The sequence below is a fragment of the Pavona decussata genome, unplaced genomic scaffold (assembly GCF_977016875.1).
Source record: "Pavona decussata unplaced genomic scaffold, jaPavDecu1.1 SCAFFOLD_391, whole genome shotgun sequence".
In the NCBI taxonomy this organism is placed as follows: domain Eukaryota; kingdom Metazoa; phylum Cnidaria; class Anthozoa; order Scleractinia; family Agariciidae; genus Pavona; species Pavona decussata.
This window is the reverse complement of record NW_028145763.1, coordinates 1,612,501-1,628,260: the sequence shown is the minus strand read 5'-3', so window position 1 is coordinate 1,628,260 and position 15,760 is coordinate 1,612,501. Positions and strand designations below refer to the sequence as shown.

The window sequence follows — 15,760 nt, the reverse complement described above, 5'->3', positions numbered from 1 at the left end:
TGTTCACCATATATTTAAAGGTCTTTTTAAACAGATACCTAAATGAAAGAATTCCGTACCCTGTTCTATACATCAGCTTTTGAAATCCCTACACTTTTACATACCTCCAGCCCGAAAAACGAACCACTTTCGCGAAAAGCCTCCTAGTTTATACGCAAATATGAGCAAAAAAAACGCTTTGAACACATTTGCTTCATAGAGCAATCACAAGCAATGCTGAAACTTTGCATAATTTTTTCAAGGAAGCAAATAGAAGTCAAATTGACAAATTTGTACTCATCTTTGCTACACAAGCAAATGCTGACCACATACACACTTGCACACCAGTTTTGCAGAGCAGCCAAAGTTGCTGACAAATGCGGCATTTACGAGCATTGCCATGGTGAGCGAATATTGTCCACAGATGATATTTTCCTCGATATAAAGTTGAGCAAACTTGAGCAAATGTGGCATTTACTACAGTTTTGCACCATGTTTACCACCCATGTAAATCCATTTTTTCGTCCAGTGTTAGTCCTTTTATGGGGATTACCTCCTGAGAATAAGGCCCCCACCCCCACCCCTATGACTTAATTTGTCTCCTGCGATCTTGGATGTCGTTCTACAGTCTCCCCTATCTGCTATCGAATGTAGGGGCTCCCATTTTCAAACTAAGTGACTGTTCATTTCGCAGTTAGCTATTCGGCCTTATTTGGGCGTCGATAGAATTAAATGCCGTGCACTAGTATTGCATCAAAATCTCCCACGTATCAGTTTCAGTTTCAGTTTATTTACACTTGGGTACAGTATTTAAATTGTATCATGATGATAGGAACATAGGAATATAATAACAAATAGAAGGAGAAAAGAAAGAAGTTAATGGCTTTGGTAGAAGTGTACGGTGGTCAGAGAAGCTTAGCTTTCGAGCTAACCATCACTATATTATAAATGGAAATACTAATAATAGTGTGTGCTTGGTGTCATGGCAACTTTTAGCTGCGAAGGTAATATTTTCATATAATTACAGTCAACTCTATTGGTGGTCGCTTACGGGAAAGATCAACAAAATAAGCCTAATACTGGATTGATTAATTAATTACATGAGAATATTACCTTAGCAGCTAAAATTAGGCAAATAGAAACTAATTTATTTGATTTTTTCACATCTATTCATTCTTCCCATAAAACTTTGTATAACATTTTGGAACAGATCACTGCATGTAACCATTCTCGTTTACCTACAAATCTAATTATAGCCATCTTCTCTGTTGTAAACTGTTATTCATTCATTCATTCATTCATTCATCCATCCATCCATCCATCCATCCATCCATCCATCCATCCATCCATCCATCCATCCATCCATCCATCCATCCATCCATTCATTCATTCATTCATTCATTCATTCATTCATTCATTCATTCATTCATTCATTCATTCATTCATTCATTCATTCATTCATTCATTCATTCATTCATTCATTCATTCATTCATTCATTCATTCATTCATTCATTCATTCATTCATATAGGGTTAGTATTAAAAAAAAAAAAAACATAAAAGGGCGGCGTAGCCAGGATTCGTCATTTAATAACAATTTAAGAACGTCCTCTAGCTAAACTGCAAATTTTACAAAATTCGACTCCCTAAACTTCAGTCTTCGACGTAACGATGTACAAACTTAAGGAATAATACAATAGCATAAAAATAAGCGCTAGCTAGGTAGAAAGAGTAAAGAATAATTTGTTCAGAAGAGTGAGTTATGTTGTCTTGGGCCGTGGGCAAGCATTGTTGTCGCATTGGGAGTTAGCCTTGATGATGCACCAGGCCAACATTCTTCTCACACGGTAATTTCCTTGGTCAATAATCAATACGTCGGGTTAAAAGCCTGGTTTTCACTAAGACATAAGCACAAACGCCGATTCACAACTGAGACATCTTATGCTTATGCTTATGTTGCAGTTTTTACTGATGAGAACGGACAAGCAGAATCACAGGGCAGTCAAGCGTTTCGTCTGCCATCTTGCTCAAGCTCGAGGGGAGCTGGTATCGAGATGCCAGAGCATCTGTCCTTATGCTTGTATATGTAGCTGGTGTTCTCACCTGCTTATTTTTATGCTATTATTTTATGCCTAGTTAAAAACCACCTAAATGGAATGTCATGGCCATTAAACCATGCATGCTTTGCGATGTTAGAGCCACTGCATGGAGCATGCTTTATACGTTCCTCTTCTTGGAGGCGAATGATCTGCCAGTTTCACTCATTACATAGTTCCACGAGAATTCAGCGCAAGAAATTTTTTACACACAATTGAGTGTGTCCAGCGGAAATCTTCCCCCCCCCCCCCCCCCCACAACCAGAAGACAAAAAAGGCCAGGTTTAGATAGACGTTAACTTACCAAAGCTTAGCAAAGTAGTAGGACAGTGTATAGCCCTAAATGCTGACTTGACCTATTAAATTTAACTTGTTACAAATTATTCCAAAATGTAAATTAGTGTCACCAGGCTACATGCCAGGAGCAGGCTGTGGAAACGGATTCGTTGATTATATTGTAAGCTCAGATCATTCCTTGGAAATGTTTCTAAATAACAGCTTTCAGTGTACCGAACAATACAACATGTTTTTTCTTGAGGATGATGTGTTATTCACAATGGCACAGCTATACTCGGAAAATAAAAATTCGAGTTTCCCCAGCAGGAGTCAAACCTGTGACCTTCCGATTACTAGTTCGAATGCTCTCAGCTCTATCACTGAACTATAGGAGACTCGTTGGAGCTAGGCCACTCAGCTGTAGGTTTCTGTAATAAACCTGATCCTGCATACTGCTGGCTAGGATATGAACATTGATGTCTGGCTTGTGCGCAATGAAATAATTAATTAAATGTGATGGTATCTTTTAAGCACAGGCATACTCGGAAAGAAGAAAACCGAGTTCTTCCAACAGAACATATGGCTTTATGAATCCAGCGACAGTCACCAACCATGTTTCACCACGTTATCAATGTGTAACTATCACACGCGAAATTTCATAGCGAGGATTTTCACCGCATCAATGTTGTTGGAAAGTTGATGCCTTGCAACATGGACGACAGACTATTTTTAGCGCCATTTCCACTCCGACCATGACGTTAAAAGTCTGTGAAGCTGATGTAGGAACTTGCACATGCTGGCGGTGCACAAATTATGCAGAAAATCGTCTGCTTGTTCATGTTGTACAGCATCAACCATCCGCTAAAGGTATCTATGCGAAACAAAACTACGCTGTTTTGCGCTAAGGATCGTCATCGCGAATCGCTGCTGATAAAATCAGCTTAGCATATGCAACTGAACTTATAATGCAACAGGCATACCCAAGAAAACAATATCACTTATCATTATCGCACAAAAATTTGCCAAATATCGCCCACGGACATGGGATTGGATGAAGTGTCGTCACATTGAGGGACGTTGCCTGTAAGGCGATAATAACGAGTCCACGGCCATGTCAATGGTCTTGTAAAGAGGCGCTTATCATTGACGAACGACTTATGTCCCCATCGGTTTTTAGTCGGGTTCCCCCATTGATCGCAATTCTTAGCCAGTAATGACTTGTCATCTGGAAGACGGGTGAAGGAATTGCAAGCAACAGGCATGGTGTCAGAAGTGGTAAAATAATTCACCACGTTTGCTCCTTTTGCATTGTTGTTGGTCATGATGTGAAAAACTCGACCTGCAGTTTTCTTAAAACAGTAGAAGCGGATCTGAGTGAAGCCCATGTCCTGTTTCAGCTGGTTAAATCCATCTCGCAGCAGGTAGTGCCTGTCGGAATTGTATTTAGGAAGGACGGTTTTGTAAGAATTGGACATGGTTTCATTGAATACAGAATTTGCAGTTTGCAGAATGCGAGTGATGAGAAGCCAACCGCCTGAAAGAGAAATATAATTATGAGGGCAAAAAAATTAATTATTGGTTAAAAAGGTGATTTGTAACTGTTTCATGCAAGTAGCTTTTTATGCTACAGTTTTTGGATTGTTTTAAAGCTTTTCGTGTGAATTTCAGGAAATGTGGATGTATTATTTTTTTACTTGTGCTGGAGCATCATGCTGTTCATGCATGATCATTGTTGACGTACCTGATCATTTTTTATTTTATTTTATATTTTTCCTCCCATACCTGTCCCAAGCCACCCCTCCCCTAAAACGCACTCACGCACACAAACTGTTATCACCCCAGAATGGCGTCCAGCGTGAGTTGAATGCTAGCTAATGCTGCAGACTTGCTCAAGAAACATCTTCAACTAATTTCCATGCAGTTCGTGCAGGAGAGCTACATGCAAGACATCTCAGTACAAACTGAAGTTTTATTACAAAAAGCTCAAGCAGAACGGCAACAGGAAGAGCGTTCAGTGGAGGAATGGAAAAAGATAACTTATTGCCTTAAAAAAAGCACGGAACATGAGAAAACCGAAATTGTTCTTCCTCGAAATATTTTCCAAAGAAAAGTTGAAGTCTTTGTCTCCTACCTCCGTCAGTGGTCATGTCACAGAACACTGTGAAGGGGTCCCCTGAGGCTGTTGGGTCAATCCAGTACTCACCATTCCCCTGAGCGTCACCGCTGATCAAAATGTCTTTGCAGGAAGATCCTGGGACAAAGGCTTTTGAGCCTTTCTTTGCTGTAAGAAACAGTCATGGAAGGAAGGAATTAAAGTAGGATTGAGTAGATGCGCACTTCATCTTATCGTCTTAGATCTTAGTATCTAGCTCTCCTTTTACATTAACTATAGAAACGACAGCGAATGTAAACATTCGTTACTTAATTCCACTTAGTGGAGAAATAAAATAATTTCTACAAAATGAGAGCAAATATCACGATATCCTTACTGTAACAGGGCAGTTCAACACGTTTCCTTTTACTGCAAAGGCAGATGCAGAAGATAATATGAGCAGGGATTCTCAAATGCCTGGGTCTACAGTAGACTCGCCACAAATAGGCTCCAGTTATATTATGGCATCGAAATTGAGCAAGGAGCGAAGGTGTCAATGGATTCCACGAAAACGGGATTTGAGAAGGTCTAAGTCCAATGATAAGCTCGGATAAAATACCAAAATTACATTTCACAAAATAAAGAGCATCTGCACTAATCGGCTGTCGTTCATTAACATAGTTGTATCTAATAATTCCGTACCCGATCTACATCAAAACTTTGGCTCTGACAGTGAATTAAATTAGTCTGTTCCTTGCGTGATTTGTAGTTCATCGTGAGTTCTGCTTACTTTCTACTGTCCGGCAAACTTGCAGTTATTTATTGCAAAGACTTTTAATTACTTTTAATACCTCGAAAATTGTTTTCCATGTACGTAGCAGCGGGATTCTCTTCAAAACTTTCAGGCCTTGACTTCTTTGTCTCTTTGTTCATTTTACATTCCTTAGTGTTCCAGAGAAACGTCACACTTTGGCATCTTTCTCCTGAACTGCATTCGAAGAAGCAGCGGCCAAAGTTGTCAGCGTACACTGTTTTGTAGTCATGCCCAACTAAAGCAAAACCAAATTCCTCCCTGTTGTCGCGACATGCGCCATTGCGAGGCTGATCTGCAAAGACTGCTGTGGGGTGGACCAAGAAGGGGAGCAGGGTTTGGACGAAAATAGCCGTAGTTGCTAAAATCATCCTTGAAAATATATAGAAATGATTTGAAATTCTTAATTATGTTAATTGTTTAAAATAAAACATGCGATTAGCAGTCATTCAATTCGGGTAGTTCCGATTATGCTATTCTTATTCTAGTCTAGGCCGAGTAACGTTACTCCGATTTTAAGTGAAGCCCCGTATGTGAAGGTTCGATTCAAACAAGTCGAGCGCCGCAAAATAATTGAAATTTTTTGAGAGCGTTTGCCGGTGCATCTTGTGCAGTTAGGAGTTCAACAAGAACGAAAGTTTGCATTTCGTTGAATCTAGTACTGAAAAATACAAGCACGCTGAAACTTTTTGAGATCATGATTAAATGAAAACGTTTCGGGCTAAGCGAGGGCGCGAAGATATCGTTCTTGCCCACTATCAACGTCTTTCTCCCTCCGTTTTCGTTTGGCCTCCAATCTTAACAGGGTAATATACAGAAAAGCTACCCCATTTTCAGAGCTCCTAGATTATGTTGTTGTTTACTCCGCTATATCCCTTTATAACGTAAGGATTACGATGCAAGTTGTACTCGGTTTAGTTTTGCGAACTGAAATAAGACGAGACAGAATTTCTCGACATTCTTTACGTCTGGAACATACTTATACGAAGGTTCTTTTTTGCAGCGCAATAATTCACAATTCCAGACTGCTAATTAAATGAAAAACGCCTAAACAGTTGCACAACGGAAGATGTCAAACCTATAACTCCCGCAAACCCGTTAAATAAACTAAAGATAAGTTCTACCACTTTCAAATTAATATGAAAAACGCCTACATTATAAGGAACTCCCTTAAACAGGTACCTTTCTGGTGAGAACTCTGAACGCATCTTTTCAGAGACGTTTTTTGTGAGAGCTTTTAACAGAGTTGTTAACTGTGGTGTTATATCAAAATGGTCGAAAAGGTGAGCAAAATGACCGATTAAAAATTTATTGCCATCCGCCTTCAGTTTAAAAGCTGAGTAACACAAAACAACACTTTATTGGCTGTTTAAAGAAATGGAAGGTACTCGAGAAGAAAGAGTTAAAGGGGAAGTATCACGAAAATTTGCTGTCATTTCAAAACCCAAAAATGTTTGACTGTCAGCAGAAACAACGAAATAATTGTCAAGTTTGTTAAAAATTATCACCCCAGTGCAATAAAACTGTCGATTAGTGCCTCTGGCCAGACACAGGGTAGGCCGGTTTGGATTGAAACTTGAAAAATGTTAGGCTAATGTTTTTCAAGTTCTCGCATTTTTGTTTCCAAAATGCGCTAGAACAGATCACAAGTTGTTTCTTTCAAGAATTTAGTTGATTTCGTTTCTCTCGTCATTCTAGAATTATTTGGCAGGTGATTGAAGGTCTTATTTCATCATTTTTAACAAAAGATATCAAAAACCCCATGATACTTCCTCTTTTAGTCAATATTGATTTAAAAGTTAACAGAGGATATTCATAACAATCATTCAGTTCTTATTCAGTTCATTAACTGTTTAACATAGTGCTAGGAAGTCAAGTCCACCAATTAACTGAAGTCATAATTTCACTGGATCATTGTTTCACACTGCGGTAGGGAACCTAGCGCTACGACTTCCTTTTGCCCCTATTATCAAAGAAAAAAATTCTCCTAACTTATCTCCTGACTTTTCTTAGGGATTAAGTAAACTGAAATTGTTTGACATTCTCATAGAACGTACTTTCATCGCAACGACGTTGCGAGAATGCCAATTCCTGATTGAACGTAAAACACCGTTAGCCCATTAATTTCAACTGGAACCATTTCATATTGTAAACGCTTTGCAAAATCCCTTGTCAGTTAAACCAATTTCTCTATCCTGAGCAATTACAGAATGTTCTCCGGTTGTAGAAGTGAAACAAAATAATGGAAAGAAGAAATGAGAGAGAAACTAAGTACCTGGAAAATTTGCAGTCACTTCTACTCTTTCTCATCTTTTCAGAGACACTTTTCAGAGAGAACTTTGAAGCGCAATATTAGCTGCGATGTTAAGCTGTACTTATTCAGCTTCAAATACGTGCAGAGTGCAAAATGGTCGATTAAAAATTTATTGCCCCCCGCTCCCGTTTCAAAGAGTTAATCAGAAATGGTTGTTTTCATTGGCTACTTAAGACACTTCAAGTAAGACAAGTATTTGCCACTTAAGTCAATATTTTAACAAACAACAAACAATTTCAATGTTTCTTGCGTCATATACGAATTAAATGGAAAACGGTTTACAACCTCGTTCCCAGGGTCTCTCTTCTTCCCGCCCCAGCGAGAGAGAGAGAGAGACCCGTCTCTCTCTCTCTTTCGCTGGGGCGGGAAGAAGAGAGACCCTGGGAACGAGGTTGAACGGTTTAATTTAATTACCCTGGTACCTTGAAGCAAATTCTTTTTATATATTGGTATGTAAAATTATGTACATGATTACAATGGTGAAAATTTGTCGGTCAAGCCAAGTTCCGAAGAAAATAAACGTTTAAGCAGGTGAAATTCGGCGATACAATTTTTTTTGTCACTCGGACTTGTTTAAAATTGATTTAGTAATTAATCACGCGATTTCTCATTAACCGCTTTAGTTTGTGTCTGTTCTTTCAATAGCAAATACTAAGAATTAATATCATCATTGAGATATTAGCTACCTGCTAAAAGATGTGAAATAGAAAAACGAAGGGGCGTAGAGTCAATACAATCGAGAGAGGGAATAATTTCCAAGCCATTATATACTGGCAGCTGCATGTTGTAAATTACAGTGCTTTGACTCCATCCCGTTGTTCTAAGCAGACTATGAAATAATTAACACTTTATGACAGGCCTCAAGGAAAACAGTTTTGTTCCCAAGAATCTAAGTGTTTCTTTAGACCTCGTCTCGAGACACACTGATGTCCCGAGGAGCCGTTATTGAATGATTTGTTTCATAGCGATTTACGGAAAAAAACAGAAGACAAACAAAACTTTGAAAAACGCACTGAATCACATGACAAAATTACGCCACTCCTCGCTCACGCGCTGTTTACGTGCAAAAGCGGTCTCTCTTAATTGTCCTACATCATTGTTTTCGCAATCTTACACGTTTGGCGGCAAATAGTTCTATCGTAAAATGTCACGTGACTATGAACTTGCCAATGTATGTCTTTCGCAATCTTACACGTTTGGCGGCAATAGTGCTATCGCAAGATGAACGTGACTATGAACTTGCCAATGTATGCGCGGAGTTCAGCTATATGACAATCTGTCTTACGAGTGGCCTCTGTTTAAACACAGATATTGACTTAAATAGCAACGCTTGCTTTTCGTTCTGTTGTAAGCAGCCAATAAAAATGACAATGGTTCTGATTAACTCTTCAATTCCATACGACCGGAAAGTAGGAGGGAGAAAACAAAAGAATCAATAATTATCTTTCAGTATGAGTTCTGTCACAGTTAAGGTTTCACTTCAAAGATCACTCTCAAAGGATACCTGGCGTAATACACGGGAAAGGCAACTGCAAAGTCTTTGAGTAAGTAAAAACATAACGGTTTGTCTTCCTTTATGATGTGATTTTCATCTCATTTCAGTTCTTTTCTACACTAATTTCTTTCAGCGAATAATTGATTGAACAGGGCTTGATTGAACAGTTCATTATCCCTCCTGCATACTCATTAGCATTTAGTTATGGGAAAGTCACCCCAGACGAGCAAGCTCGCTGGGGAAAACCTGAGAGGTGCCAATAAAGTAAGCAGAAGGGGTGGGTGGGTGGGACGATTCCAACCACAGTTAGGCAAAACTGACAACTATGAATAATTAACGCATGCTTATATACTATGCACGCGGGCTAATGAATACTAATAAAGTATGAATAGTTCATTATCCCTCCTGCATACTCATTAGCATTTAGTTATGGGAAAGTCACCCCAGACTGCGCCCCGCATTCGCTGGCTAATCCAAACAATCATACCAAAATAAGTCCCCCAAGTCCCCAACCTTACCCATCCTCAACCCAACTAACTTTCCCAACCCTCACTAATATTTCAACATGACCGTCATAGATGCTATACAGAAAACCATGCCAAACTATTTCAGGCCTTGAACGCATTTCCAAAATTTATTGAAACAAAAACAAAATGAACAAGGCAAGATCAAAGGAACCTACGAAAACTATGATAAACTATGCAACCTTTAGTTATGACACTCCTTGTAAACATTCGCTAGTATCTACCTCTATCGAAACAACAATACCAAGCCTTAGAATGCGTTGGGAAAAAAGGATAAACAAGCTTTACATCCTGAAACAAACGTAATGCTTAGAATGCTAAAGTAAAACCATGTAGGTTATTATACTGCTTGTAAGCTTTCGCTAAATCTACTTCCAACGAAGACGTCCGCCGCTCCACCAACGCCAAGCACCTGATTCAACTTAATATAATGACGTGCAGTCGATGAGGACTTCCAGCCCACGTGATCCATGATCGCACCAAGCTTCGCTCCGGCAATGGCGAGCTAAATTGCACAGCCACTCCTTAGACCATGTAAAATAACATTCCGATTAGCAAAAGCTGGAATTTGGCGAACATACGTCGAGAGCCGCGCCTGAGCCGCGGCCGACTCAAAAGGTGCTGGCAAAATTTCTCCAGAAGGATTGAGGGGCCGAAACAAAAATCCTTGTCGGATAGAGATCTTCAAAAGGTCGCAGAAGCTAATGTAAACCTCAACTGCAGTCACCAGGCAGACGGAAGGGTCCGCATGATGCTTGAGAGCAAAAATGTTCGACGTGCCGTCTCGCAGCGACTTAGTTAGTGTATGGTTAAAGGTAGAGCCTTTTTTCCGGAAAATAGAGAATCTCCTTTGTTTTTATTCGACCGAGGTCTCCGGCCCTGTCGCCACCAAAGAATTGTACCTTAAAAAAGGCTTGATCTCTTTCGAGAACAAATAGCTGTGATGAAGAACGAACATGTATGTTCATGCGCCTAGTTATTTCTGAAGATAAAAACACCAAATCCTGAAGAATGAAAGTTCAGCCTGTCTCTGCATGACCCTTGTGGCAAGCTGTTCCTCTCTGACCGCTGATAAATAGGACTTAATCAGTGGTGAAGCTGCGGGGTTGGCGATCCCAGGGAAAAGACTATCAGTTGCCGATCTCCCATACTAGTTGAATATAGCTCTTAATTTTCCAATTATCGAGTCAATGGATCCGTATGCTAAACGCTTAGGGCAAACACAAGAAGAAGCATTCTTCTCACCCAACAAAGGGGCAGGAATCAATATGTACCACCGTCTTGCTAAAATTATCCTTCCAGATCAAGAAGTCAATCACGTCGTCAGGTATTGCCGAGCAAATGTCCCTCTTCGAGGTGGATTCTAAGAACTGTGAAAACTCCATCTCTAAAGCACTTCTTTGTTTTTGATAAGGGGTAGCCTGTTGCCTAGTAACCAAAGTTTTCTTTCTCCCCCTTATAAAACAGAGGTCAATAGGGGCCTTGAGACTCTTCAAAGTTGTATGTGACTTTGTCTGACGCTGATAGCCATATCTCTGACAATAGCAAAAGTCAAAATCATAGGGTTTGGAACAAGCCGGGCACGACACAGATGGCTGGAAAAGTCTGGGTACCAACGGCGAAGAATGAAAAGAGAAAAAAGGTTTCTCCCTTTAGGCAGTTTACGACATGTCTTTCCCAATCCTAAATGCCCAGAGGCTATACGGAGAGGAGCCAGGAATAAAACCATCCTTTGAAGGGAAAAGGAGCGTATCCGGTGATCCCTTCTCGGCCACTAAAACATTGTGGCTGGACAATGCATTTAATAACGGCCACCACCCGGGTAAGGAGAACATCAATGGTACTACTATCGAAACAACTGGATTCACTGATGCGAGGAAACGCACAAGAGGCCCAATAAGTGAAAATGGTGGGAAAGTGTAGGCGTTAACGCGGTTACCATCGCAAACAGAGAGGTCTTGGTTAAAAACATTGACACCCGATGACTCTGGAGTAGGGTAGGGCGTAAAGTGCTTTAACGAGTTCCCTTGCCAGTCCCGTTGAACATTGCAATCTAATGACATCAAATCAAGATCATGGCCATTAATTCCGCCAAACCGACGCTGGACGATTTCCCAAGACTTCGGAGAAAGCATAGCATCCGAACGAGATAGTCTCCTGGAAAACCAATCTGCCTGGTTCAGGTGAGAAGGAACAAAAGACATTTCCAGGGAAAGGTTTCTATCCACAAAGAACTGGAAAATCAATCGCAAAATCTGAACTAACTTTCTAGAGCGTGGCCCACGGCCCGACCAAGCGTGGAAGACAACCATGCTGTCCACCTGTGCATCAATCCTGCAATCAGAGACGCTTTCCGGGAGTGACTGCAATCCCCTGAGGACGGCCCACATCTCCTTCACATTAATATGCTCGCTTCGAACAGTTTCTTCCCAGTAGTCGCCGATAGAAATGGTCCCGGTAGGCAGGTGAGTTACCGCTCCCCAACGGAAAGACGAAGCGTCTGAGGTAAAAGAGATGGCAACATGACGTTCACTTCTCCACCGAATCGCCTTGTCCCTACTATCAAGGAACCTCCAAAACACTATTTCCTCTCTCAGATTCGGAGATAAATTCACCTCACCACCTCTGGAAGCCTTTGCAATTGACGCCGCCATTTCCCTAATGTAGAATTTAGACGCTGGAAAAGCCAGGGAGAAGGAATTGAATTTCCTATCAACCTCTGTAAAGACTTAAAGGAGATAGTAGATCCACGCGAAAGTATTTGCTCGCGTAGCTGAGAGAACTTTATCTTCTTATCTTCAGGAATGCGAAAAGCCTGCGCTATCGAAACCACTATCATGCCCAAGTAACGGATGCTGGTTACAGGGACCAGAACGCATTTGGAAAGGCCCAAAAAAATAACCCAGGTTTACCAGCACTAAACAGACTATGTACAAAGCCCCCTCCGCAGATTGATAACTGTATTCCGGCGTCCTCTGCGACAGTGGGCGTGACCAAAATCCCTTCAAAGCAAACAGCTCCCCATTCAAACGGTCGTTAATATACAGGGAACACGCGACCCCTAAACTCCTGAAAAAATTTGTGGGGCCCAGTCCAACAGTTTGGTATACAAATGGAGAATTCTTCCACCCGAAGGGAAGCGTAACTCCAACCAACCACCACCCCTGCCATTCAATACCAAAATACTGCTGAGAATCAAAGGAAAGCAAAATATGGTCATAGCCGGACTTGTCATCAATTTTGCTCATGTAGGAGTTAGGATATAAGACACGAGGGACGCCAACAAGCGTGTCCAGCGAAAAGGGGGTTTCGACCATCCACAAGTTTAAAAACCTGGCATCAATGCATAACCTCGGCTTTTGTGGTTCGATCGTCATGGGAAGGACGAGGTGGGGCGGCGCCCCTACACCCACTTTACCACAAACACGGATCGCTCCTGTCTCGATACGTTTCAAAATTGTTTTCGTAACAAATTGCGAAAACTGTTTGCAAGAGTAGTGGTTCTTAAAAACCCTAGTCGGGGGTTCCGCGCTCTCATACTTAACACCCATGAATGATCCCTTAAAGGGCTTCATGAATTTTTTGATATCCACCCCATGCTCCAACCATTCTAGAACGTCCTTTGCAGGTTCGTACCCGTCCAAAATGTTTTCCCAGAGTCGAATTCGGGTGCGAAGTTGACCAGGTTGAAAGGAGTCCGGATCGCAAAACAACAGATCCCGCAGGTTAGGAGTTTCCCCCGCCACAATGCCTTGAACATGGGTTAAACAAGCGTCTTCTGATGTCATTTTCTCCGAACTCGGTTTACCCTCCATGGATACCCATCGTATTTCCTTATGCCTGCTTTTTCCCTCCGCTTCCAAGGCATAAAGGTCACCGTATCTCCCTTGAGACGTTTTGGTTTGGGCTAGAACAAAAGCATCAAAAAGGAAAAAGGATCAGAATGATGTACTCAAACAGAGACTGCAAACCCGAGTTCGGAGAAAATGACCACCGTAGCCCGAGTAATCGGGCTCAAGGGCATGCCTATGGGCAAAACGCTTGGGGGTCATTTTCCCAACCTCGAGACCACAGACTAAAAACGACTCATATTACTCAGTGCCTTTACATTTTATTATTTTCAATTGCAAATACAAGGACAATCCCGAATTCCATTGAAACACACATCACTTTAACAGATTTCACAATCTTTAACGCTTGTCCGGGCAAGAGCGTGAGATGTGTCCCGCCTTTCCACACACCCAGCACTTCCTCTCCGAAAGTGATCTAAAACCGAGATTGGTGCCGCGCCTCTGGTATGGAGCCCCAGTGAACGAAGCTTGATTCACCGAAACGGGTCGTTTGGCTGTCTTAGCAATAACCTTGGCCACCTTGGCCTCCTCTTTTGACGCCACCAGCTTTATTAACACCTGCTGGAGGCACGGGTTGCTCAACAACGGACGGAACTGCCTTAGCACTATTCCATAACGCGACGCTCTTTCATCCTTCTTTTCCTTTGTAACATTGACCACTTCATCCAGAGCGGCGATCGCAGCATGTGGGTCAAAAAGAGCCACTGGACGCGCGATCACCATCTGGAGACACGAGAAAGCAGACTCGATTGCCGATGCATCGATTTTTGTCTTCCACTCATCATACTCCTTCTTTAGTGCCCCGACCGTTGCGGGCGGGACCTACAAAAGAAAGAAAACACCAAGTAACTCCTCAATGTCCTTAAAGACGGTTTGCTTGTTGCCTCCCATTCTTACGCCACCTCACGGCACAGAGCGAAAAGAAAAGTCATTGCACAAGTGGTGCCCGACCGATTTTTTTTTTCTTTTCACGCCACCTCGTGGCACAGGGAAAAATTTCTCGACACACCTCCGTATCGGTCCTCGACCGCTTACTTCGTGTTTTTCTTTTTTTTTCACGCCGCCCCTTAGCACAGAGCAGAAGTCCTCGACCCACAGCTCGATCAGTCCTCGACCGATTTCCCATTTTCCCTTTTTTTTCCCACGCCACCTCGTGGCACAGAGCAGAAGTCCCCGACACGCTGCTCGATCGGGCCTCGACCGATTTTTTTTTTTTACGCCACCTCGTGGCGCAGAGCAGAAGTCCTCGACACGCTGCTCGAACGGTCCTCGACCGATTTTTCCTTTTCCTTTTTTTTTTTTTTTTTTTTTCACGCCACCTCGTGGCGCAGAGCAGAAGTCCTCGACACGCTGCTCGATCGGTCCTCGACCGATTTTTTTTTTTCACGCCACCTCGTGGCACGGAGCAGAAGTCCACGACGCACTGCTCAAACAGTCTACGCCACCATGTGGCCAGACAAGCAAAACGGAACACCACTGTGAGACTAAAACGGACCATGGCCGAGGCCGCACATTCCGCGCCCCTCAAGGGACAAGTAAGGAAAGGTGCAAACAGCATAAATAATTTCTACGGTCCTCCAACACAAACAGCTCCCAAATATATCGCAACCCTAATTCATAAGAAAAAACAAAAGAAGAAAACAACTGAGTGCAACAGCAAAAACGTTATATAAAACAACAGAATATCGCCCAAACATTTAAAAGAACTGTATCGTGGCGAACCCAGAAGAATACGCGCCGACCATGTGCTCTAAGCGCGAAATTTAAAACCGGCTCCCCAGTAACGGGAAAAACATAACGAGAAAATGTAATGTTGGGCAAACAGAAATAGGCAACAAACCCCGGCTAGAATACAAAACTAAAACATTGTAGGCGAATGTATACCTCAAGGTTGACTGTCGAGCTGTTCGACGTACTCGTCTCATTAACGTTTTCTCGGGCAGAACTTTGGGCCGCAATATCCCCGCTCGCAGTTGCTCCTGAAGTTGCACCAGCCAGTTGCACCAGTGGAGCAGCCTGTTCAACAGCGCTTTGAAGTGGCTGTAAAATTTCCTGGGCCCTCGCAGGGTCGTTCACTTGGGACGGACGCTCGGACATCTTCAACCGATTCCAACCACAGTTAGGCAAAACTGACAACTATGAATAATTAAGGCATGCTTATATACTATGCACGCGGGCTAATGAATATTAATAAAGTATGAATAGGATTGAAACGTGACTATGAACTTGCCAATGTATGTGCGCAGTTCAGCTATATGACAATCTGTCTTACGAGTGGCCTCTGTTTAAACACAGATATTGACTTAAATAGCAACGCTTGCCT

At 42.0% G+C, this 15,760-nt stretch overlaps 3 protein-coding genes across 5 annotated transcripts in view; 1 reads left to right on the top strand and 2 right to left on the bottom strand.

The window, feature by feature from the left end:
* LOC146451308 (uncharacterized) overlaps nt 1-15,760 on the top strand; it is a 29,348-nt gene that overhangs the window by 9,053 nt on the left and 4,535 nt on the right. The window contains exon 1 of one of the 3 annotated variants that reach the window (XM_085099464.1): nt 8,942-9,111. The exons of 1 other annotated variant lie outside the window; for it this stretch is intronic. The gene's annotated coding sequence lies outside the window, so the exon portion shown is untranslated. Of the gene's footprint in view, nt 1-8,941; nt 9,112-15,688 lie in introns of those variants that run through there. One more of the 3 variants, XM_085099463.1, reaches the window with a different exon arrangement.
* On the bottom strand, nt 1,314-7,621 carry LOC146451310 (uncharacterized). The gene is made up of 4 exons (XM_085099429.1): nt 7,529-7,621; nt 5,294-5,625; nt 4,482-4,631; nt 1,314-3,884 (listed from the first exon to the last, which is right to left on the bottom strand). Exons 1-4 carry the CDS (start codon nt 7,561-7,563, stop codon nt 3,355-3,357), a joined length of 1,047 nt encoding a protein of 348 aa, XP_084955555.1. The 5' UTR covers nt 7,564-7,621; the 3' UTR covers nt 1,314-3,354.
* LOC146451309 (uncharacterized) lies at nt 13,777-15,561 on the bottom strand. The gene is made up of 2 exons (XM_085099470.1): nt 15,322-15,561; nt 13,777-14,259 (listed from the first exon to the last, which is right to left on the bottom strand). The coding sequence occupies exons 1-2, from the start codon at nt 15,532-15,534 to the stop codon at nt 13,777-13,779; spliced, it is 696 nt and encodes a 231-aa protein (XP_084955596.1). The 5' UTR covers nt 15,535-15,561.

Bases quoted from the DNA above. Each gene is read 5' to 3' on its own strand.
- LOC146451310 (XM_085099429.1), bottom strand. From the start codon at position 7,563: ATGAGAAAGAGTAGAAGTGACTGCAAATTTTCCAG. The intron at 5,626-7,528 runs GTACTTAGTTTC...TATATTTTCAAG, and splicing joins AGTGACTGCAAATTTTCCAG to GATGATTTTAGCAACTACGG. The intron at 3,885-4,481 runs GTAGGAGACAAA...TTTCTCTTTCAG, and splicing joins TGACATGACCACTGACGGAG to GCGGTTGGCTTCTCATCACT.
- LOC146451309 (XM_085099470.1), bottom strand. From the start codon at position 15,534: ATGTCCGAGCGTCCGTCCCAAGTGAACGACCCTGCGAGGGCCCAGGAA. The intron at 14,260-15,321 runs GTATACATTCGC...TTTCTTTTGTAG, and splicing joins GCTCGACAGTCAACCTTGAG to GTCCCGCCCGCAACGGTCGG.